Below are 26,651 nucleotides of genomic sequence, written 5' to 3' on the forward strand. Positions count from 1 at the left end.
CATTATTTGGGTGCCAGAAAAATAAGAAAATTACATGTTGCAATTGAAAATATTAAATTATAATCAATTATTCACTTCAATGAGTCTACTCAACAATTTCTGAAATACATTTTTGGGGGTTTCTAACACTCAAAGAATGAAGTTTATGTAAAGAAGAAAAGTAAATCTCAACAAAAGATTATTGGCTACACCTTTTCAAACCAAGATTTTAAGTTGGGGTCAAAACTCAAGAAACCAGAGTAGTTACCCTGAAATTTTGTGTTTTCTCAACTTTTTCTGTTTTTACAGTGTGAGATAATACAAGCATGTACAAGTTGAGCTAGAGAGAGGGCTTGATGTTGACATTTTCCAAAACTGAGAAAGCATTCATGACAATCGCTAAAACATTTAGTCAAGCCCTGTCTTAGCAAAGCCTGCTCTGTTTTTTTTTTTTCACAGTGTCTGCCACTGAGGCAGGCCAGATAACAGAACACAATGATTGGAGGATAGCTTAAAGAGGTCTGTGACTGTCAGAGGTGAACAGCTCGACCACTCTGCAGACTCTTCGTTTGCCTGGCCCGAAAACACACACATACACACTCATAGATACTGCAGACGTATCAAAGCGTAGAATGACAGTTCACATTCATACTGAAAAAAAAAAAAAAAAAAAAAAAAAAAACCTTGTCCCATGATCTGTCTTGATAAAGAGAAACAGGGAGGTTGGAATACCTGGAAGCCATTTGATTCTGAATGAGGCTGTGGGTACCAGTTTCCTTGGCTAAGAGTAAATTTTAAGACATGATTTTTGGCAATAGAAACATGACAGTGCCTGATCTTCACCATAATGGCACTGAGGAAGCGTTACCATCAATATGCCTTGGCGGGGGAGGATCCAACAGTTTTTCTCATTCAGTTCTTGGCATTGTGACTTCCAGGTACCTCACACTAGCTGCCTAGATGCTAAAAATAGATTTCCACAGGGATGAGCGAAAGCAGGAGACATTGCATTCTGCAAATATCAATGGATGCATGTACGCATACTTTGATATTCAGTATCTTCAATCAAAAGGTAGGGATAAAATGCTACTTATTAATGTAAATATGATAAAAAGCTTATTCAGATTTGTTTTGAAACCACTGGGAAGGTTTCAAAGCGTTATCACTCTGACAGAAAACATTAATGCTTTATGTCATTGGTGGCATCAAGACTCCATTGTTACAATCCCTTGTCTCAGAACAGTGAGCATGGTTTACCAACAGAGAAGAAGAGACAGAGAGGTAGATTGATTTGAAGTCAACAGACAGGACCAGTCTAGATCATTTGAGATACAGGAAAACGGTAGAGAGGAAGAGGAAGGAGTGAGAGGAGGAGGGTGGAATGGAGGTATAGAGAAGTGACATCTGTAATCAGGTGATCTGACTTGAGGCAATACCATTAACCACTAGGAAGAGAAGGGGTTGCTACATGATTCTGGTCCTGTATTGCTCAGGGGATCCAGAGTTGACGGGGAAAGTGTTACAGTAGGAGGAGGAGGAGGGATACGGGGTTAATCGTCTCTTCAACACTTCGGGCAGAGCCTTGCGTTAGCCCCACGTGTGACTGTGCCATCAGGTTGAGTGCACAGTGAGATCTGACTGTGGGTGACCTGAGGGCAAGGAACCTTTGGTTCAGATCTTCCTCCATGTTACACTGGAGGATCCAGACATGAGGAGTGAAGTTCTAAATCGGCAGTTTGTTCTGGTGCCCTCCTCACTCAGGCTCCACCTAGCTTGCCCAAAGCCCACCTACGAAAGGGGCCGTCTGCACCCTGGTTTAGGCTGGGCCTCCTGTATGCAAGTTCAATATGGGGGCTTATCCTCGGCAGTCCTCTCTGGACTCCACAGGAGGAGTCTCCTTGGGGAGGTCAGAGAGGCTAAGATGGGTGGAGGTTGGGGACTACTTCCGGAGAAAACGTTGTGCCAGGATGGCGGCATCTAGTGGGCTGACGGGCTGGGCGTCGTGGCCCAGACGCCTTACAGGTGGGATGCTGCCAAACTGGCGCTTGGTGAGAAAGCTCTTGGCCTCGTGGATAGTGTTCTTCTCTTCAGCCAACAGCAGTTGCTGGCGCATGTAGTTCTCAAACTCGTACTGTGAAGACTCTTCTATCACCTTGGCCTGAGGGAAGAAAATGTGTTCTGTTCAATGTGCTGCAACATCTGAGCTGATGAAATCAATACGAGGATTGATTTTTAACCCCGATTAAATCATGGATTAACTTTAAAATATGTTGCACCAAACTTTAAAACAATCTTTAAAAAGATGACATTTAATCCTCTTTACACTCATTTAAGTTTATTTTGTACTCCAAAATGAGATTAATCTAATGCACCGAAACTTTAATTTAAACTGAGATCAATTTACGCTTGAGGGGGTTTACCTTTTAAAATAGCAGCCTTTTTGAGATGGATTGAGCAAAATCTTCTGCTGAGCTATCATTAGTAGGCTAACCAACTTTTAAGCTACTTTTAAGTTAGCAAACAATGAAAAACCTTAAGATGGCTAGCAAATGATAATTTTTTTTTAGCTTTTAGCTAGCTGCCAAAAATGAATGGCTGACAGCTAGGCCCTGCAGCACTCAAAGTTATTTCTTGTGCAGTTAAATTTTGGCAAGCCAGTATCTCCATATTCATTAAACTCTACTTGATTTCAGTTTACATCACTGAACCTGTATTTACTAACCTGAGATTAGCTTCTTATTGTGCAACAGAGCTCTGCTTAATTTTAAATCTGTATTTACTTATTTAAAATGTAGTTTTGCTAAACTCTGTTAGAACTAATCTTCGACTGGGAAGTGTATCTGAGAAGCAATATAAAAATGAGGAAAAACCACAGGAAATGTCAATAACATCAACGTTTTTCCATTGTTGCACATAAATGCATGTAGGTAACTCTCCATCTTATGTAGCTATATTTAAGCTAGCCTGGATTTATCCAGCAGGCTCCATATTCAGATCTGTGATGTCATGTTTCTCTAATAATTTACCTCTTGCAGATGTTCTGGGTGATTGACCTGATCATCAATATCCGGAACCACCTGCAGGGGGCCACTCAACGATGAAACAGACTGCCTGTGATTAGAAAACACAACAAGGATGATGATCAACATCAACAGTGAGCTTCTCAATCTGCAACGACCCATGTGGAGTCATTGTAATTTTTCAAACATCCAGTAGAGGGGGGCAATTACCATGAGGCAATGATGACACTGAGAGACTCCAGCACCTCTCCTGCAGTCAGCCTCTGCTGAGGGTCCAACACCAGCAGCTTTCGGATCAGGCACACTGTGTTCTCAGAGACACGACCGTCCCTGTAAGGAGGTGGAGGAGAAAAGTTTTATTTGCAAAATGTGACTGTAATTCTCAGCTTAACAGAGCTACTATTGAAAGATTTCCTCAGGTCCAAACTGAATATGAAAATGTGGTTAATTCTCAGCACAAAAAAAGCTTAATCCAGCATGAAGTACGCAAAAATAGTTGGTCTAAACTTGTAAACAATGATTCATTTTGTTTGAGGGGGAAAACTGGCAAACTTTCCCTCAATAAAACCACAGTCAATTTCATGCTGTGTTGCAGAACTATGAAAGAATGAATAGAGAATAAACAGACTACAAACTGTACTTTTAATCTTCTGTGACTATTGTGAGAGCAGTGGATTCGATCACTTTGAATAAATCGGCACCAAAATGGCACATATGCAGGACAAGTACTCACTCTGGGATGGAGTACTCAGCAGCCTTGATCTTACGGAAGAGCTCTTGAGGTATGCTGTCATAAAAGGGGAACTGGCCATACAGCATGGTGAACAGGACCACACCAAGAGCCCACATGTCACTGGGTTTACCGCGGTACGGTCGACCTGGAGACAAAAAGGAGAGGGGGGGGGGTAAGGATGAGATCAACAAATGTGGTGTTTGAAATGCAAAATGCTTCACTACACTGCAAAACAGGGCCCAACTGATACTGCACTTTGAAAGAGGTAAAAAAAAGTCCAATGGACGATCTTCCTCACATAGAGATAAAATTCAATATGACAACAGGGCACCTTAACAGTAAACATTTACTTAATGATAATTATTAATAACTATATTTAAAAAACAAAACATAGCAAACTTGTCTGAAGGAAAATTGTGCACGACTTTCCCCAAAGAACACTGCATAGATGCATACAAAAACAGTCCCTCTAAATTATCACCCATAATCCACTAGAAGCGTAAGGTGGTGCCAGCATCAGAGGCCGTGTCCTCCACCTGTACCTTCTTATTTTCTCATGATCTTGCTGTGCTCAGGACACTTCACATACCCAAAATGTCAGTATTTGACATCCTGGGAGTGAGACTTGACAATCAACGATCTCTCCGGTGTGTTTACAAACTGCAGCTGACAAATTCTACTTATTCTACCTTCAAGTAAATATGAAACTGAAAAAAATAAATTCCATCAGGTTCTGTGAAAAATGTCAGACAATACATATGCCAATTATATCATAGCAAATGCATATGCCAGTATTTATATATTTTTTCAAGCACAAAGTCAGTTTAAGATGTCACACAGGCTTACGCTACTAGAGCAAGTTGCAGCCCCCATCAATATCAACAAAGTGAAACAGATGATATCTCATAAAACCAGCACAATCTGTCAGTACTTTGATCATGAAAATAAAAAAACAGGGTGTTTGTAGGCTGTGCATATCACTAGTCAGCTGTAGCAATGTGCAGACACACTAAGCACAGGCATGTGGACGCTAACCTGCAAGAAGAGCAGGCTGCTGGTGCTAGCCCTGCTGACGTTATCCACATTGTGCGACAACTATGTTATGAGGTCATGACACTGTTTACCTGCAAATTGTGTGTTACTGCTTGGTCTATAAATACAATGCATTTAGTTAGTTGTTATGTTATGTTTTGTATGATAGCATTCAATGTTCACACAAGGCAAAAAATGTGAGACATTCCAGCTGCATTTAATATACCATTTGGTTATTGAAGAATGTGATTAACTGCTTCAAATGACTCTTAATACAGGCAGTTTTTTTCTGGGAATGCAACCTTCTTGACTGATATGTCTTCTGAGTGTTTTCTTACTTTTAGAAGTCAGCTAGTCAAAATTAAAATTTCCATTTAATCGCCAGGGAAATTAGTTGCAAGGAACATCCTTAGTTGAAATCAGCATTTGTGAAGTGCAATGACAGTTTTTGCCCTTTGTGACTCAGCGGTGATCAACCCTTTAACAAGTTCAGTTCACGTTAAGTCACCCGGTCTAATGATTAACGAGATGAGCAAACACAAACAAGCAATGACTCCTCATCCATTTTATTTCCTAGAAATTCCCAGCACATTGCTGACTTTGAAAATGGGAGAGCGGTTTTTATAATTAACCTCCAGCCATTAAATCTGTGATGAATAAACTGGAGCTGGTGTGGGTGGAGCATCATGGCTGTGCATGACCATAGGCAGTGCTGTTATGGCCAGGCAGGCAGTAGCAACAGCAGCAGGCAATTATGTTAAAGCTTGTGAGACACACACACACACACACACACACACACACACACACACACACACACACACACACACACACACACACACACACACAGACACACACACAGACACACACACACAGGCGGGGGATGGGATGGGAGGGGACGGGGGTAGATGGGAGTAGTTTCCCTCCAGTGAGTCATCAGTGCGTGAGTCACTGAAGCTCTGTTTAATTGTGTGCCTGTCACGTTATGCTGATATACACGCCCGGGTTTTATCTACAGTCTGAGTGGATTGAGGTGAATGATTTCTGTTTGAAATGATTCTTCTTAATATGCACTGTCCTGGACGATGTTCTCCAAATCATTGTTTAAATGAATGGAATGGGGTTCTGCCATTCAGGTGCATGGTCAAGCATCAACCTGATTGCTGTGTGGCACTCAGGTCTGCACATTTACTTTGACAAATCAGCATTGTGAAGTTTAGCAATAAAAATGGATTTCTGCTTTTTGCAGAAAAAGAAACTGTTCCACACAGACCGGAAAGTAGCTTCCTCTGCAGACACATACCATGAGAAAATGCAACATCACCCTGACTACACAAAGAAAGACAGAAAAAAAGGCTATTCCAAGCTTATTTCAGCCCCAGATTGCAACATCCTTTCTTTATTCTTGCTTAATAACCGGAAAATCAAACACAAGACGGACTGCTTAATGTTTCGCAATACTCTTTAAAAGAATCCCAGGATCCCATCTGGACCCCAATCAACAAAGGTCACTCTTTTTACCAGAATTCTCTGGTATACCACTTTTTGGAAATAGAGAGAACTCAGTTTCATTTGCAGTTAATACAGTTCACAACACTATTTCATACCTTAAAGTGGTCACTATCAAAGCCAAGGCAGTGAGGAAGATTTTCAAACCTGTGAGTGTTGGGGTGGTCAGCATCACCCTTTCAAAAACAGACAATACATGACTGAATATCAGAAAGGATATGCATCTGAAACGCATCTTATTTACTGTACACTGACTCACAGTAATTTTCCACTGTTATTCTGAATGTGTCAATATTCTGAATTTGGTAACAGTCATGTTAGCATATTTTGTTTGGATTTTCTAAATTAGGCCTCATTCTGAATTCAGGTTTTAGGAAAATTGACATGACATGAATATGTGTCTCAATTGACCCTTCACTAAGCACCTCCCTCCTTAGTTACTGTAGCTAAACCTGCCAAGCTTTCCATTCTTGCACTGCATTTATGCAGTTTACGGTGATAACTGTGGCAGATTTAACATTGTAATTGGGAGTAATTGTTGAAACACTGTGATTCCTTAGAGAAGTAAATAAAAGCAGATTCTCATTTCTAGCTGACGACCGCGGATTTTGTCGGCTAAAATTATGACTCACAAGCAGATTTCATAAATGTAGCTGGCTGATGTAAGCTACTGCTAACTTGATTTGAGTCAGCTGAGAGGTCTCCAGCTGTTTTAATGTTTCAACCGACACGTTTTAAAAAAAGAACCCTGTGAAAGCACATACGTAAAGTTACCTAGCAGCAGTATACATGTTATAAAATCAATGCTAAGACTGAGGACGGTCCAAAGGTGGTCGGATGGCAAAATACGGTACGCATATCTACATGATAGATGACAGAAACTCACTCATTTACATGGAAAAGGGAAGTGCAAGGACTCAAACAGTGCAGCGGACCTTGCTCGATATTTGTGGTTGGAAGGAGAAAACATTTACTTTTAAATATTATGAAAGACTTGGACATCACAGATATCTCAGTGCTGACCTTTGGTGGCTGAACAAATAAAACACGAGCACCAGTGGAAAACTTTGAAAAGAATATTTTGACGTGAAACAGAAAGCAGCCCAAGTGGCTCCAGCCATTCAAGTTTTCCGAAATCCAGCTGCATGTAAATGTGAATATATGTGTTTTGTACACATAAACTCACTGTCTTTTAGAAAGAACATGCATGCAACGTATCTGTTTTTCACTCACCACTTAACACATCAGGGCTGATGTAGGCCGGACTTCCTCTCTGGTCTTTCAGCAGGTCGTCCTCACTCACCAGGTGCTTTCCCAGGCAGAAGTTGGTAATGGTGATTCGATGAGTCCTGTAAGCACACAAACACATTTAACAAAGGTTTTTACACTTAAGATTTTAATCAGAATTAAATTCTTCATCCAATAATGATCCAAATACTACCACTGCTTATGAACAACCCTCAAGTATTCTCCACTCCAGCTTGATCGACCCATGGCAAACTCTTTGTAGCAAACTAGTAGCCAAACAGTGTTACTCATAACAAATGCAAGTTTAGAATGTGAAACACTGCATACCCACAGCTCCAAGCATGAAGTAAACACAGGCTGACAGAGACAGGGAGAACTTGCGAGCATGCCTTGTTGTTTTAATAATCTCATGGTTCACTGGGGCTTAAAAATACATCAGTATCCAAGGACTGCCACATGCAAAGCAGTGCACACAGACCCCCTCTTATTAGAAGAGAATCTCCAATCTAGGCCTACTTATGTTTCATTTGCAGTTGAGACATATGTTCATGTCATGAACTCCACTAAACTCTAAAGCTCTCTGCATTAGGAGTTATTGTAGATACATTTCTCTTTAATGTGTTCTTATCTCTTTCCTGTACTGTTTTGTACCTTTCTCTTAAGCTTCATATAAACTCTAAATCACTGTTTGAGCTGATGGCCATCTTCCTTCATCAGGCCTGAGACATTTTGAGGACAAGACCACTCCAGACACAGTGGCGCTTCAAAGTCTGAGAAGACCCACTAATGTTACCAGCGATGTTTGATTAATTTGGTTTCTGTGGAAACAATGTGGCACTATAGGATTTTTCTCTGAGTCATGAAAGTAAATTTAGTTTGCTTGTGGTGGGGAGAAACAGTATTAAAGCCAGGGGACTATGAACTGTTCTATATCTCTGTTCTTTTAGCAGAGAAAGAGAAAATAAAAAAAGCCGCACTTTGACAAACATATGAGTCAACCTGTGGCTTGGGATAATTGTCTCGATGACTCAGCCTGCATGGTGATGGGTTGGCAAATGAATATATAAAGCTCACGAAGATTTAAAATATGTACACAAACACGCAACTTCAAGTGCACCCACACAATCACTCCCATGGTGAACACACGCACACGAGAAAATGTACTCAGAGGCACATGAGCGCACACAAAAGCCACGGTCTAGAGCCCGGGTCCTCTCTGGATCACGCTCCTCACCCACATCCGCTTTCTAAAAGGCCTGAGGTCAACAGCTTCCCCTATTCTGTCTCACTTTCACACCCTGCTCCATCGCACACATTCACTGCTCCCATTACAGCGTCTGGAGCCAATTCCTGTCAAACACTCAATTTTCAAACAAGTGCTCCAATCTCAATCTTCCCTTTAGAACATGTAGTTCACATAATTTCCAACTACTTATGTGATCCGAACCCTCCAACAGCTTTGGTGATCCAAGTGTCTTCTATAACAGTACAGTGGCCTTGTGATGTGCACAAGGATGGGCCAGAGGAACAGAGTGCAATGCTTCAAGGACCCTTGACATAAAAGCTTCCTTCATGGAGTGAGTCTGTTCCTTTGTCTGTATGCATCACGACCAAGGCTTCTATTCTTGCACCGGAGATTGGGTAAATGAAATTGCATGTTTGCCTCGTGAGGCAAGGGTCCCTGAGGACTGAAGAGAGACCACACAGTCTCTGCTTCCTGGTCATGTGATCCCCGGGTAAGTCAGGAAACCAGAAACCCAAACAGCCCCTTGACTTCTCTCTCTGCCCGCAACTTTTTGCTGAAAATACACCAGCTGACGAGAAAGGAGGTTAAACGCAGGGCAAATTCTACAGAGAGCAGCAAATTTCATTTCTCAGAACTGTTACGAACCAGTGATCTGTGGGGTTATATTAGGACCATAGGTTTACTACAGCCTTTATCCTTGTTTTGAAGGTTGTCTAGTGCTAATCTGATATTCTTGCCAGTTTCAAAAATAGCAAAGCAATATAAAAAATAAAATAAAATCAATGATAATTCCAGGGTGAATTCTACTAAACTACTTGCCTCCTGGAACTCTTGCCAGCTACACTTTTTAAGGATCGCTGCCCGTCCCTGGGCCCTACAATGCTAAATATTGTAAATGTGTAAGTTACAACCAGTACTGTTCCTATTATCTTTAAGACTGCTGTGGTTAAACCTTTACTTAAGAAGCCACACCTCGATCCAGGGTCTCTCAATAACTGCAGACCAGTCCCTAACCTTCCTTTCTTTTTCAAAAGTACTAGAAAGAGTCACAACAACTGTGGGCCCATTTAATTAACAATCTTTTCAGTCAGCTATCAGGGTCTGTCATTCCACTGAAAACCGCAGGGCAAACTCTGCAGAGACCAGCAAACTTAATTTCTCAGTACAGTTGCAAATCAATGATTTTGAGGGTTATACTAGGACTCATGTTCTGTTGCAAATGCTTTTATCCTTATTTCTAAGGTTGGCATTATTAAATCATGGCTACTGCTCAGCTAATACTGTTACATATTTCAAAAACAGTGATGTAATAAAAACTTCAAGGATAGTTCCAGGGTGAATTCTTTTGTGCCAAACAGCATGAAAAAAAACAAAAAACAAAATCAATCATTCTAATTCAGTCCATCCCAGAGACAATACAGTAATCATGTTGATGGACACTAACAGGAGCTCTGTGAAAGAAATAAACAAAAATATGAATGTCCCTTTAGAAATTCAACAAAAATTTCGGAAGTCAGAATGGCTCTGACATACAGCGTCAACGACCCCGCAGATTGATTTATGACATCCTGCTTTCATAACAGCTGGTTCTGCAAGAGGAAATCGCATCATTCTTGCATAAACTGCTGAGCTTGTTGATGGCATCGGTGCATTTCCCAGAGTGACGATGAGCAGCAGCAGGGGAGGAGGAGAGGGGATTTTGGGATCGGTCTGCATCTAAATTGACCATGTCCTTCCCGTGCTGACTGTACATTCATAACACATCCAGGGTGGAGGGACAGAGGAAACATGCAAGCAAGCAAAGTATGATGCATTAAGGAGACGGGAAAAGTGAGAAGAAAAAAGGGATGTGACAAAGGGGATAAAAGAGAAAGACAATGGAAGCAGGAAAAAGATTGGGGTGCAAAAGAAAATAGAGAAAAAGCAGAGTGGAGGGTAAATAAATGATGACTATGTGTGTGTGTGTGTGACGTGCATTGCGGTGTGAGTCAGCTCTGAGCTATGGGGCCTTTGGCAGGCCTCTCCTTTGTCTCCAGCTGGGACGGAGTGTTCCGCTCGTCTGCTCCTCGCCCCGCCACCTTCCTCTCCTGGCCAAAACACTCTCCTGTTTCATCACCACCACCATCACTACTACTACTGCTGCTGCTGCTGCTGCTGCTGCTGGTGGTGGGGGCAATGGGCTCTGACGCCAGAGATACAGAGTGTGTATGTGGTAAAGAGATAAGCTTGCAATGTGACATCTGAATGCACATATTCAGACTTGCACATCATGCATTAGAGGTGACCGAGCATGAGAAACCTCAGAATTACACTCACTTGTATGTGATGCAAGTGTGAAGGTGTGTGTGACCAGCGCAGGAGTTTGTATGCGTGTTGGTGTTAGTCATGTCCCTCCAAATGAGGATGCTGCTTTGTGGAATGATTATCGGTCTCCAATAATATTTGGGCAACTTAGGGATATACAGTTTTATTGGCATGTCATCTGTATCAGTAAATAAAGGCTTTAAAATGAAATATTTGTACAGGCTTGAAATGACAATCTTTCTGCCGATATAACGCTTTAATTATGTGCACATGATGCAAGCATGTCTGTTGTGCTGAGGTTTTTGAAGTGCCCAAAAAGGATAACAGAGTTGCTATTTGAGTGCTCAGTGTTGGTCATATCAGGAGCCAAATCACATTTCTTCAACATTTAATTGGCCATTTTAAGAGCCTGCACAAATTTGTGGTAGAAAGAAAAATATGTCTGCAGTACAGATGAAACGGTATTACTAATCACTGGAGATTTTATCATGCTCTATCAAGAAACCGATTATCTCTTCATGTCTAGTCAGCAGCAGTTTTCTTACGTTGCCCTGCGAATATACACGTACGTTTTGAAAAGCTTTGTATGCCATTATGGTAGAGACATGATGTTCACTTATGTTAGGTGGAAAAATGTGTGCATGTATCAATTAGGGGTTGAGAAAAAAAATCTTAGATGCTTCACAATTTTTTCTTGAAAGATTATGAATCAATCCACAAATGTCAACATTCAAAAATTTAAATTTAAATTCATGACATTATGATTGCCTGTAACAATTGCATAAGACTGGGCTGTAGGTCCGGTACAGCTGAACCAACTGGACAGTGAAACGAGATGGACATAAACATGTGTGAAGTTTTTATGTTCTCAACTAGGCTACTTCTTGAATTTTTGTGAGAATGGCTGAGTGTCAGCAACTGGAGATGGCTGAAATCCAACCAGCAGCCTCTGGCTTGAAAGACAGTATATGGACACATTTTGGCTTCCATGAGGTTTAAGGGTAAAGGGACCTGGACAAAGACCACACTGTATGGAAATTGTGTCAAACTAAACTCATTATGGATTGCAAATATGCTATATTTTGATAATAGCAAGCAGGCACACAGTGAGAAAAAAAATTATCATGTATGGAAATCACAAACTGATGTACCAAGATATATTGACTATCATTTTAGAATTGCATCCCTAATATCAATAACTGCATCTACAATCGGTCAAAATGAGTTGGAAAATGTCAGACATTGACAAAAATTCAATATCAGGCACCCCTAGTGCAGACCTGTCCAGTTCAGAGGCAGCCCTCATTAGGTTCAATGGAAAATGAAGCTGAAACATGTAAACTTGGACAAACTCATAAGAAAAACGTTGGGATGGGTATCACACACACACACGCACACACACACACACACACACACACACACACACACACAAACACAAACACAAACACACACACACACACACACTTCTTTCTCTCTCTCTCTCTCTCTCTCTCTCTAATACACCCTGTGTGTATTGTGTTTGGAGAAGGCTTTACAGATGAGTAGTTTTCCATTCTGCAGGGCCTATCTGAGCTGCAGCATTCTGTGACCTGAGGTGCACTCACCAGGGTCCTATGCGCTATGTAACACTGCTGCTCACACCCATCCCACCCCAAACACTCTCCCACTGAGAACAAAGCAGTGGCATATTCTTTGCTCTGTTTTGAGTCCGGTTCACCCTCCGCTTCCAAAAAATTCAACCATGGGGAATGAATCATCAGCCGTTACTCAACACACAGACACGGGCCAGAGTCAGGCATAAGAGAGTGAGGCTTTAGGATCCTACAACTGATCTCACTCTTAGTCTGAGAATGTGACCCCTGCTAGGGTTTAAAGCCAAATGCACACAGGATACAGGCTGCTGGGGCCTCTCACACACGTGAGCTGAGACAGAATGACTTACTGGCAGGCTAAAATGACTGACCCTTGTATAATGGGAGAGGTTACTGGCCAGCTAACTGATTGACGAGGCCGTGTGAGTCAATTAGTTTCTTCTTACCGTTTGTTCAGCACCATGTTTCCCAGTTTGAGGTCTCTGTGCACAATGTTTTTCTGTAGGCAGGAAAGAGAAAGAAGAGAGGGAAAAATGTTTGGTCAAATCATTGGTACTAAAACAGTTTGTTTCTGAGAGTGGCACACAAGCATGGGATATGAGTAATCAGAGAGGATGTGCAGCTAGCTAACAATAACAAAGCAATTTCTCCTAAAGTTGACAAAAACATTGTAGTATCCCAGCTTTCTTCATTGATGAAACCAGAAAACTCTATGTACATATTTTCTTTCATGCACACTGTCAGGCAGTATGGTGCAAGGTAGGGCGATATGGAGAATATATTCAAGTATGAATTAATGTGGGATAGAGCAGATGGCTATATCGTCATATTTGAGTTTTCAGTGGTTCACCTGGTTGCCGCTGAGGGGTAGTTACATTGCTGTAGTCAACCATAACACATGTAAAGAAGATCAGGTTGCAGTACAATAACAACTGTTGCATGTTGTGCTGTATATGTGTTGTATATGGTGGCAGAGAAATGAATTTCACAAGAGAAAACATGATCAACTGTTTGATAGTGTTCGTTTCTCTAACCACTTCCAGCTCCCAAACGAATCTTGAACACCTGTGGTTTTAGGCTATTTTAATTGTGTTTAGCCTGGCTGGTAGCTGCTAAATACACGGTTCCTACAGCTTTTCTAAATGCAAATCAATGCACTTTTCAAGAGTTTTCACTGTGCATTCTCAAGCTTTTCCAGCACGTTGCAGCTCCAGTCCACTGCATATTTTTATGCCCAAAACTCAAAATGATGATTTCACTTCTTCATCACATTAAATCAGGTGTTACTGTGCTATAAACAACCAAAATTATGTTTTGTGATCGCACTCTTCAAAGGGGTAACACCAAGTTTCATGTTTCAAAATGTGTTGTCTGTCTGCGAATAGACTTGGCATCCTCTATAACCTGGCTGAGCCAATATCTTGTTTTTTTCTTAATCGAAAAAGTGTATTCAGGATTTATTATACCTGTAATGCAACTATAATTTCAAGCACTTTTCAACCCTTGAAAACATCAAGTGTTTCCAGTGCCCGTACGATCTCTGTAACTAGCTTCCTCAATTTCTCAACAAACCCATCTTGATCTGTATTATAGACACATGTTAGCCAGAAGCCTGTGTTCCATATAGGGATAAGCCAGTAAACAGTTGCATTTAGGCTGTGGGTGTGTTAACCAGAGGTGAAAATTACTTAAGTAGAAGTACTAATACCCCACAACAAGTAAAAGGTCTGCAATTCAACAAACCTCCCCAAGGTAAATGTAAGTGTTACAGCAAAATAAACTTTTAAGTACTCATTGTGCAGTATAGTCCCTGTCAACATTACTATCATAAATTATGTTTCTGGATTAATGTTACTGCTTCTTTAATGTGAACATTTCATTTTACTGCTGTAGATGTTTAAGGTCAAGCTAATTTGAACTACTTTATATACTGTTGTGTAGTTTAATCTACATACGTTTGCACCATGAGAAATTTTCGGTATGTTGTATTAGAGAAAACGTGTACACTGACATAGACATCTTCAATCATGGACTAGTCAATAAAGAGATATTATTTTTAAGTCATATCGTTCAGCCATAGTATGATGGGTAAGAAAGATGCATATTTGACTCACCTTATGAAGGGCCTCCACCACACGCACCACATCGTAGAAGATGACGATGGCCTCACGCTCACTCAATCGCTTCTCCTTTATGACATAATGCTGGAGGTTTATTAGATCTGCCGTCTTGTCGCTGAAGTCGTGAGCACACAAGCAGTCCAGCACGAGGCAGATCCGCTTCTTCATCTTGCGCACTTTGTTCGCCTCCATGTCCTCCACAATTTCATAGGCTCGGTCCTGGGAAACAACAACAAAGAGATGTGTGAGCAGCTGTCTCCTGGAAGTCACTCACTTTGTAAGTAGGCAGGAGTTGGTGTAATTTTAGAGACTTTCCACCAGCATCCAATCAATATAAGTCGAGTCATCCATGAATGTATCAAACTGAATGGATTCATGTGCTATCGAGCAGATTCATTCATCTTAAAAAGACACAGATTCAAGCAGGGTAGAGGCCATCACCAGCTTGCATGGAGCTGATGTGAATAAGACACATTTACCCCCCTCCACAGCGGGTGGTGGAGGACGAATAACAAAGGTCATTCCTCTTCTTCCAACTCCCAGTCTTAGCGGAGTCACCACTTCTTATTGATTTCTGTATCAGGTTGTCGTTTTTTTTTTTTAGATGCAGTCAGCACCTCTGAAAGCGTACATTATTAACTGGTTCTCTCACAGTGGAGATGCACTATAATAATCCAATCAATATTGCAGGCCTAAATGAATCAGAGTGCATGGCTCAATGCTGCTATTCTGAGAACACCGGCAGAGTGGAACAGACAGGATGTGAAAGAGAGACAAAGGAGAAAAACACAGAGAGAGGGAGAGAGAAGGCAGATGGAACAATAACAAAGTTAAAGGAGGACGCAGACGGGAAGACAGGTGGGGGGGGGGAGGGTGGGGTGCTCATTGTGAATGGATGGGGCTGTGAATAGAGAATGACTGCAGATAAATATGGCTTTTAATGGTACTCCCACTTCTCTATTGAAACAAACCTGATAAGGAAAATGCAAGCAGCTGGCTGGACTAATGACAAGCTTACCTCTGCTATTACTGAGCTGATAAGAACATGCTGTTACTTGTACATGGTGATGCCATATTCCGATCTGAACAGAAAGTGACACAAACTTCTCCATGGTAATGTTGGTGTATTTATCATGTTCAATCATACAGAATGCTCGCCCACACAGCAATGAGTAATACACCACAGACTATAAGAAACTCTTTTATGCTCATGATATTAATTATTACCCATCTGCAGAAATGTAAATTATTTGATGTGGGGTTGTATGAGGTACTAAGCAATAGTCAATGTCATTACTTAGAGTAGATGCAATGCAGTTCTAATCATAGGCTCTGGATGAGCAATAAAATACTTTTTTAAAATCAATATAATAATTTTTAAATGAATATTTTATGGCAGATTATTTTACTAAAATAAGTAGCCATGTAATAAACAGAATACTGTACAGTGAGTGGGTCAATACTGCAAAAAACCCTGACAGGGTGGTGCAAGACACTTAAACAGATTTTTTCTTTAGGTTGACCTCTTTAAGTGGATAAAATACATTTTGTTGCCAAACCTGTCCACGTGACATTGCTAAGCCTCCATGCTGATACTCCTTGTCATCCACCCAAGTTACTACACTAACTATCAACCTCATACAACCCCACACCAAATAATCCAAACAATCACTTTAATTGCCAAAGTGTGCACATCCCAGTCTACCTGGAAGAGGCCATGGTGGTGGACCACACCATCCTGGTTGTGCAGCAGAGACAGGAGGGAGTACTCTGTGTGCAGCAGCATCTTCCCCTGCCTCTCCTCCTGAGTCTCTCCTGCAGAGTCCACTCGCTCCTCCAGCGTCAGGATCTGCCGTAACCACAAGCACAAGAACAGAGCAAACATTAGAGGTCACAAGACAAGAGCTCATGCAGGATCAGACAACGGAAAGAGAGCTTTAACCATTTAGTATGAAGCTAATCTTCAGTCCTGACACTAAACCTTTTAAATCACTGAAGACATGACATTAAATTACATTTACTAGGCATTTAATGAGAAATTATAATCTGTGCAGTAGAAAGGTACAACAGGGCTGCAGCTTTAAAATAGTAGCTCATATACTAATGTGGAGTAAACAAGCTGTGCAGCAGACACTGAGGCGCTGTAGTCACGGGTATGAAGGGAGGGTCACGCACTGACTCACTACATGGTCGAGGGGGTTAAAAGTTGACATTCCAGGTGGGGCACTACCTTCCGCCCTTCCTTTTCCCCCCTTCTATGGTGCTCTCCCTTGTGTAACAGACATCGGATAGCCCCAATAAACAGATTAACCGGCTGAGGTTTTGTTGTTTGTGCCAGACTAAAACAGGGGGCCATAAAATGAACACCAACAAAGGAAGGTCAAAGGTTCAGATGTCTATTGGGACATCATAGCTTTGTTTTCAATCATATGTTCAATTTTTTTTTTTTATTGAACTGGGTGCCTCACTCGTTGCATTCATAAGAGGGAAAAACACAACTACACGTGCCAACCCTGACAGACTTACTTTGAGCTGATAGAAGTCATCGGTGCCGTCCTTTCTGGCCAGACACTGCACTATGCTGGGCACTGGTGAGTTGCCCAGGCGAGGCCCTGCAAGGATAAGAGGAGGAACAGCTGCATGACCAAAAGGCAGGCTACATGCCGGAGTGTGTGCTCTCGCTGCAGCTCATTAAAAGGCCGCATGTGCACGTACCCATTAACACCCCCAGTGTAATGTTTTCTTTGGCACTCTGCTTTGCAAATAGTGGAGGAGTTGTGTAGGAGAAAACATCCAAGATGGAGAGTATGGGAGAGAAATACATTTTCCAGCAGGAGGAAATAACACAGACTCAGACCTTTCTGGCCGATGTCATGGGGATCAGCAAAATTCCTCACATTCTTGTCTCAGGCGTGCAAGCACAGAGAGACACCCCACGACTCTCACACACAAACCTTTCCCCATTTTCTGCACACAGACAAATCACACATGCTCACAAAAAGTAATGCACTAGACACAATCTCAGCCACACACGTACCTTTCTTACTATTTCCATACTTTTTGGGCAAAAACTAGTAGCTATCTTACCGAGGATGAAGGGCCCGGCTCTCTTGGCATTATTGCCGGATATCCCAGGACATTGCAGCTTGCTGGCCCTGCCTGATGTCTCTCCAGCCCCCCTCTCCGACGACCGCCGCTTGGACATACTGGAGCTCTACAGGGGAATATATCTGATTAGTACACGGAATAAAGATAGTCAAGTTGAAGGCTAAGTGCATACATGTGACTGCAAGGATACAAAATAGCATCAGTAATCTGTAACCCAACAATGGTTTTAAAAATAAGTAGTCTGTTTAAAAATAAAGAGCTTTACCAGTGGTCCTGCAGGCTGCTTGAGAGTGCACTGATTAATGAACAGAAGCAAAAGGAGGTAAACTTCAGGGCAGCTCCTCCCAGCCTATTTTAAATATCCCTCCCACACATTTACCAACACCTCAGTGTGAATGTGAGGCCATTACAGCACCATTCAGAGTGATGGCTGCTGGCGTCAATGGTGACACCTCAAATTCAATCTCCCCAACATGCAATGCGAATGTGCCACAATCTGCAATTTAAGTGGAAGACGCTTCCTTGCACTCTTACAAAATTCTTTAAACAGAATGTTTTTTTATTTTGTATCTTAGCACTGAAGCACATATCCGTCTTTAGCTTTCCTGCTGCAGTGGGCATGGTTTAGAAAATCCTTCCTCTCTTAATCTGCGTGTTTTATCTCAAAATCTGTACAGCCGGCTTATCTGCGCAGACCTTCCTCTGAAAGGACATGCGTGTCCGTACAAGGCTGAAACAAACAAAAAAACAGATGCCAAACCCTTTCACTATGATAAGGAACTAGATTCACATGTCAGAAGAGCCGGTGACACAGTATGACACATCATCATTACACAAACTACTTTAACCGCCACAGCAGATCTACCTCCCAGAATTCAGAGAGTAAGAGGTATGCATTGTTTACAGATACTGAGTTCCAATGTGATGAAACCCCATCTGTTTCCTGTAACAGGGAAGTAGTGCCTTGAACCGAGAGGAATGACTCACCATGCTGTCGTCCCGAGTTTCCATTGGACAGAAATGCTTAAATGTCTAGGTGATGACACCAATAAGAGCGTGAAATGTGCCCTCAAGTCTCTGACATGTGCACCATATCAACTGAAAAAAACTCAGAAGTTAGGCCCACAAGAAAGGCAATACAAAATGGTATATCTGAAAGCGTAAAAAGGTCACTGACTGATAGCAGTGGTGTGCATATTTTACCCAACTCCACAAGAGAGATGATTCAGACTAGTAAAATTCAAAGCGTCTCATGAACTCTAAAGTAGGCATTAAGTGGAGAGCTGACAAACTTACAAAAAAACCCACATCAGAATATGTAACCAGTCTTGCAAGAGGAACAAACTAGAAAAAAAAGAGAAATATTTTTAATGAATTAGACCATCTTCCTGTTTCAAAACTAATCGTGCACCACTCGCCAGTTGGCGTTTTTGGGCAGAGAGAGGAGGCAGGACAGTTGGCAGTCAGTATGGGCTGGTATGAATTCTCACTTCCATGAGGCTTTTTGTGATCCCAGACAGCAGACAGTGTCATCATCATGTCTCTCGCCCATCTGTCTCCATCTCCACTAGTCATCACCCACTGAGTCTGATGAGCTGAGGTTTTCTGACAGCATTTATGGCGCAAACCAGAGTGACACCGAGTCACGCTGCCAATAGTAAGAGAGCATCTTACTCTGGAGCACGCAAGGCAAAGCAATGGATAATCCAGCTGCCAGAGTGGCTGGCAGAATCAACAATCTAAACACAGCTTCCGGTGCTGCCAGATAAATGCATTTAAAATTGCTGGTTGAGTGCTAAGAAGAATGCTAGATAGAATGAAATAAGAAGCAGACAGAGCCAAACCTAATAGGCATTTCATTTGTGGCCAATTCCCACATTTCTAACAAGGTTATCTGTGATTGTACTTTGTATGCATTTGCTTTCTCTCCAAGTACGTAGTCAGTGGCTGCAACTAACTATACTGTCACTGTTGTTTAATCTGTCAATTAGATCTGCAATGATTAATTGATATTCAAAATAACTGGCAATAACAATAACAATAATAATAATAATAATAGATTAGGTGGGTTTTAGTATTTTTTTTTTAAAGGAAAAAGTCAAAACTCCCTAATCCTAGCTTCTAAAATGTTAATATTTTCTGGGTTCTTTATTCCTTTATGACAGTAAACTGAATATCTTTGGGATGCAGGCATAACAAGACATTTGAGGATACCATCTTGGGCTTTGGAGAAACGCTGATTAGCATTTTTCACCACTTTGAGGAATCCAACAACTAATCTACTAATCAAGAAAATGATCAACAAATTGATCGTAATTGTTAGCTGCAGCACTATTGTCGATCATTTTCTCGATCAATTGATTAAGCCTAGTTGTTGGGTCTACACAACATTAGGCTGTAGGAAACACAGATTGACATATTTCACAATTTTCTAGGATGACCTCCCTAAATACTAATCCATGCACCTTGGACTTAACACTAAACTGAGTCATGGACACAAACTTCTGCATAACACACAGCAAATGGACCCAAGGCTATTCATCTACCTACTAAACACCAGCTGCAGTGCTGTGCAGCCAACCTCTGACACATTTAAAAAGCAAAGGTCAATGCAACCAACTAATGCACAGTGACCTAAATGACATCAGTGCGATGACAGCACCCAGCTATCCTTTTCTGACACTGCTGCGCCTCTCTGCACAGCCAGTGATCTGGCAAGCAAGATTGCCTCTGACTGCCTCTGCCTCTGACTGTACCAGAGGGAGGACAAGAACAGATACAGCCTCTGAATCATATCACACAAAAGGAGGAGAGACACGCTGCCGGTGCCCACGAGAAATGTGGGCTCCTGAAATAGTATCAGAACAAAACAACCACGTAGGTGTCTCAAGATCCACCCACCCAGACTCATGCCACTTGTCTGGCTCTGCAAGAACAGCTTGATTTAAAAAAAAAAAAAAATCAAGGTGGTATCAGGATGGACAAAGAAAACAGAAGGACATTCGAGCAGGTAGTAAACATGTAAGTGGATGGATAACAAAACCTGGAGCCAGTAACATAGCATGGGTGTAAAGATTAAAACTGGGTACCGAAATTCAATACTTTTATGGCACCGACTGAACTGCTTCAATACTAGTGAGAACAGAAAAATGCCTTGACCAAATTTCAATGCCTGTTTTGACAGTTATTTAGTATTTAAAGTTTTAGAGTTGGAGCTTTAAAAACTATTTATATTCTTCATATAGTTCAATACTGAACAGATATTCCATCACTTTATTTATTTTAGTCCAGTTATCCGGGTTGAGTATAGTGCTTTGTGTAAAACAGTTTGTCCAACTGCTTTCAAGTCTGAAAAGCTTCTTCCTTGGGTAACTGTGCTGTAATGTGACTCTTTTTTGTTAAAATGGATTTGTCATTGAAAACGTATCAAGGTATCAGTACCATTATCCAAAATTTTATAGCTGATCCCCAGCCCTATCAGACACGCAGCACCATCTGCATGTCTTTATCACAATATCTTAATAGTTTAGTCACAAGGTTTTGGTGAGTTTATATAGATGTAACTGAATGCATTAAAATAAAGACATACCATTAAAAATAAACATACAATATTGTCTGATATCGATTGCAGGCCCCCGAATTAAAATGAAATTGTATCATGCAGACTTTGAGAAACTATTATATAACTACTTGTCCAAAGATTCAATGATAATATTGTATTGTGATGAAACTGGTATACACCTCTTTAAGATAGTATGATCAAAATCACTGAAGCCAAATGCAAATCAAACGCCAAAGTCAGGACAAAGAGGTAAAAAGTACTGGAAGGTCATACACGTTGCTGCTGCTTGAATGAAATGTCAATCATTCATGTCAGCTCATACACACATCTACAGATATGAAGCCTACCTCTGCAGTTACTGACTACATTATTGCAATAACCATCTCCACAACAAGGCTGCCTGTGCATAAGGTCACATTATAAACCACTGGACGACAAATAATTACAAATGCACACAGACTGTCACACATTGTTTGGTGCCATTTTGCGACCACAAGGTCTGGACACGGCTGAGATCTGGCAGCGAGTCGTGGAGTAAAACGCTGACGTTATGCCTCACAACTTGTGCAAAACCACCCCACAGACAGCTCACAACCCGAGTAGCCAGGTGCTAATGTGTTTTGCCCACAACAATGACTATTTGACCACCCGGAGACGGTTTAAAGCACGCACTAAACCGCATTAAACGGCGTGCGTTAATGTAGGCAACGTCTGACTAAGGTGATCATTAAAACGTTAAATAAACACAAACGTACGCATTATTTTAAGATGTGTATTTACATAGGGTTACATAAAACAAAGCTTAAGTGCATTTATAAACTTAGTACAACAACAAAGCTGACTGAATAGCTCGGCTAAAGACGCACACCGGCCACACAAAGGGGCACACAACACAACAAGGAGTTGAGCTTTCGGTGCAAACTACACAGAGGAGCCGTTAGTTAGCTTGCGGCTACTTTAGCACGTATTGCTGTGTGAAGGAGAGTTTTAAATGTGACTGCTGGCGTTAGCTAACACCGAAGCCAGAGGCTCCAGAGAGGCAGCCGGGAGGCCATTTAAACAAAGTAGGTAACATTACAGCTGGCTAGCCTCGCCAGAAAGCTACACAGCAATGTAGTCGCTGCCTCGCTTACCTCGAGCCAAAACCGCCGGGTAAAGTCCGCGTTGTCTGCTTACAACATCGACATTTCTTGGGTAAACGGTGTGGTGGATGTGCGGAGCTTGTCGCTTGAACAGGAGAGACCACAGAGGGGTTGGTTTCGGGTTGTTTAGCCTCTGTTACCGAAATGAGCAATTAAGGAAAAGCCTCCGCTCGTCGCTGATCGCATCTTTCCACAGCGACAGCGCCACCTGACAACGGAAATGACGCACATACTTATTTGATTGACAGCTGCAGTCGACCAATGATATCTCCCGTGTGTTTTTTCCAAGTAAATGGTTACGCACTGATGATGAAATTCTTTGCATAATAAAATTTGCCAAATGAAACACATTACGTCATACTTGTCTGTACGGTAAAAGTTTGAAACAGTAAAATTAACGATAAGCCTATTCAAGTTATGAATTACCAGAAATGCACTCACACAGCAAATATGATACAAGAATTCCCTTTTTAAGAAACTGTTTGCATCCTATTGCCTACCTCCTCTCTTAGGGTATTTTATGTTCTATTTTCTTTTGTCATTTTAGATTTTTTTTTTAATAATATTTACCTCATGCAATGTTAACATGTTGAATAATGAGAAGGAGGACATGCCTGTGCTGTTTTTGATGATGCTTTAAAGGTTTCCATATTATTTGCTATGCCATCACATGCTGCAAGTAATAAATACATATATTTTTTAAAAGATACAGTAAAAAAAAGTGGTATCAAAAAACGCAACATAAATATCAGTGTTTGTTTGCAAATGCCTGGCCCTCATGGATAAGACACTAAAAATACTATTCAAGTGATAAAACATTTGTCAGACAGAACATAACTTCTTACATTTAACATTAGATTGCAAACTAAGAACTATTTCTTCTGTCCTAAACTCTACAAATAAAAGATTTTATAATAATCCAACCAGTGATTATTGAATTATAATATAATACTGCATACACTACATCTTCAACCCCACCAAAATCATGTAAAGCAGCATTTTCTCTTAATGGAAACCATTAAAGTTACCTGTTTCTGTTGTCTACATTTGTGATTTAATGCCACTCTGGAGACGGACAGACTTAGGGTTAGGGTTTGCCATGTGATGTAGGTGAAATTGAGAATGGGGTTAATTTTTTGTTTTGCTGTCATGCCTAAGAGGACTTAAGGGATGCACTTATTCCACTAAAATGTCCTCCATCTATGCTGACTTCTTTTGGCCGGATGATTATGAAAAACTTGAGTTGTAAGCTGCAAGGTTGGGCATTCTGTGCGCATGGCATGAAAATATAAATCAATCAGTAAATATAGTTAAAAGTAATGTCCTTGAATGCAATTGTGCACATATAGATCTCTGACTCCTGGCTAAATTTGTGCCTCATATCAGGCTCTGTACTGTAGTTGCTTTTTGCATAATGCACCTCTCTCAGGTCAACCATATGACTCAGTGAAACTGTGTAACATTGAGTTCATTTAGAATTGATAAGCAGTGAATTTTAAATATCTGTGGCTGGTTGTCCACTCATAAAATTTCTGAGCTGATGCTACTTGTGAGTTGAAATTGCAGTTAGAAAGGGTTTAATTGCCAACACATTCAGCTTGCTAAAAAGCCAAGCTGTTACTCATTTACTCAGCATGCATAGTTTGATGACTGTGACATTTAGTAAAGCCCACCTATGTTCCCAATTTAGACTAATCTTGAATACCACCCACAGCTACCAGTTTCAGACCAGTGGGCAGGTGTGATAGACACAGAGAGGGTAACCTAAATGGCAGAGGTTTATTTGAGTTGCTCTCGTCTTCCTGCCTTGACTCAGCAGAGCATATGCCCCCGGCCACATGAAACATTTGTCAGCCTGTGGCTTTACAGTGTCCTACCCACAGCCTTTAAAGAGGAAACTGAATCATAAGTCGAACTGCAGGGTCTATGAGAGAAACATGGTTTAGTGTCATCTCAGGAAAACCTAAGGTTAACTGGACGTGAAAGACCTTTTTGTTCATAAATTCATATTTTTGTAAAATTACTTGTGGCCCTAAATTTCTTTTCTACCAGTTTTAAAGGAAACATCTTTGAAACAAGTATAATTTAATATCTTACAAATCATACTTATGTCTTTTTTTAATTTATTTACTATGCCACTAAAATAGAATTATCCTGGTGATGAACTAGGCAATTTTGCTTTATGGTGAAATATTGTTTTGATTGACTCCAGTGCACAATCTTGCAGGATGACTATGAGCTCTGGTTTCTGTTTGTTTTGGAGGTAGGTTGTATCCTCAGGGCATGTAGTGTTTCTCGTCTCTCCTTTGCCAGGATTATTGGGAAGACCTCACCAGAATGCTCCACCCCCAGATCAATTCAGAGAAATGTCTCAGCATGTTTTGCCTGTATGGTATGCACCACATTCATGTGTGTGGTTGACTGGGGGAGTACAGATTATCAGAGTCTCACTTTGACCTGTCTGCAGGCAGACTGCACAGAAATATCTTGGGTACAGTTGTAGACATTCTTATTGTAGGTCTATGCTGGAGGACATCAGCCTAATTATAGATTACATTCAGGAATATTGTGTTTAATGTTCTGGTTTGGTGGTTAAATATGTAACTACATATAAATATGATCGAGCACATTTGTTATTTTTAAAGTTCAGCAAATCCTAAATTCCAAAAGCAAGTGAATTAGTTTAAAATGTAGTTTCATGAGTATCACTTTCACATTGTAGTGCATAAAAAAAAGAAAGACAGCTTGCCTGCATAATAAAATTCACTATAGCAATGTATGGTAGTGACTTTGGACAGACCACACGCAGACCATGTTTTAAGAGGTCAGACAGCTCCCCCTGCTGTTACATCTTCTCAACTACAACAATCTGTTACAAGGTTCATGCCATTATTAACACATTATTGCATCAGTACCCAAGTCTATGATATGATTCATACAATAATATGTGTAAAAACATACATTCTTTTCAAGCTATTTATTAAAAATCCTACATTGCACATCCAACGATTTCACTGCAGCAATATACACTTGCCTATACACAGAAAATGATACATTCAAATAAATAAAGTATGTAATAAACATATTTACATATTAGACATTTACTTATATTGCATTTCTCTATATTATAACAACATACTCATCAATGAGCACATTTCTGGGCCATAGCTCATCAAAGGGTCATGAAAAAAGTCTTACAAGTGGCTCCTCATTTGATTTTAAGGTAGTACTGCGCAATGCAAGATAAACACGTTTCTTACCAAAATAGAAATTTGAGGGAATATGAATCACATTAAAAAGAGCACTTGGGTTTTCCTCAGATTCCCCCACAATATCATGTAATCACTGGTTCATTAGAATACAGAAGGTTAACAAACTACATCTTTATCATGTGTAATAAACAGACATGGAATTATGGACTATAAGCCTGAAAATAATCTAAAACTGTGATGCATTATAATCATTTTACAATCCCATTTACAAAAATGTTGGGATGTTGTGTAATGTTGTTGTGGGTTTTTTTTTTTTTTACTTGTTTTGAATGCAATACAAGACAATAATAATACAAGATGTTTCATGTTCAAACTACATTATGTTTTGTACATATACACTCATTCTAAATTGAATGTCTGCAACACGTTTGAAAAAAGTTGGGACAGAAGCAACCAAAGACTGGGAATGTTGTGGAATGCTCAAAACACACCTGTTTGGAACATTTGACAGGTAAACTGGTCAACTGGTAACAGGTAACAGTATCATGTTTGGGTATCAGTCAATTCACAAGCATGGATGGGGTGAAATTCACTACTTTGTGAAAAACTGTGCAACAATCCAAAAGTTTAGAATGTTTCTCAACACAAAACTGCAAAGATTTTATGGACTTTACCATCTACGATCCATATTATCATTAAATAATTCAGAAAATCCAGAGAAATGTCTGCCTGCAAGGGGCACAGCCCAAAACCAACACTGAACTGAATACCTGTGATCATTTATAATGGTATGGGGGTGTGTTAATGCTCATGGCATGGCTAACTGTCATATCTCTGAGGTAAAAGA

General features: G+C 40.7%; 1 protein-coding gene across 1 annotated transcript; it reads right to left on the reverse strand.

The window, feature by feature from the left end:
* Window positions 1-243: 243 nt before the first annotated feature.
* On the reverse strand, window positions 244-22,799 carry stk40 (serine/threonine kinase 40). Its single transcript, XM_084727074.1, has 11 exons — window positions 22,584-22,799; window positions 17,868-17,994; window positions 17,307-17,392; window positions 16,486-16,629; window positions 14,775-14,999; window positions 13,107-13,159; window positions 7,504-7,619; window positions 3,733-3,877; window positions 3,210-3,329; window positions 3,006-3,090; window positions 244-2,137 (listed from the first exon to the last, which is right to left on the reverse strand). The coding sequence occupies exons 2-11, from the start codon at window positions 17,983-17,985 to the stop codon at window positions 1,919-1,921; spliced, it is 1,311 nt and encodes a 436-aa protein (XP_084583200.1). The 5' UTR covers window positions 17,986-17,994; window positions 22,584-22,799; the 3' UTR covers window positions 244-1,918.
* Between the last annotated feature and the right edge of the window lie 3,852 nt (window positions 22,800-26,651).

This window comes from Lutjanus erythropterus, chromosome 9 (genome assembly GCF_056507025.1).
Source record: "Lutjanus erythropterus isolate fLutEry1 chromosome 9, fLutEry1.hap2, whole genome shotgun sequence".
Classification (NCBI taxonomy): Eukaryota; Metazoa; Chordata; class Actinopteri; order Lutjaniformes; family Lutjanidae; genus Lutjanus; species Lutjanus erythropterus.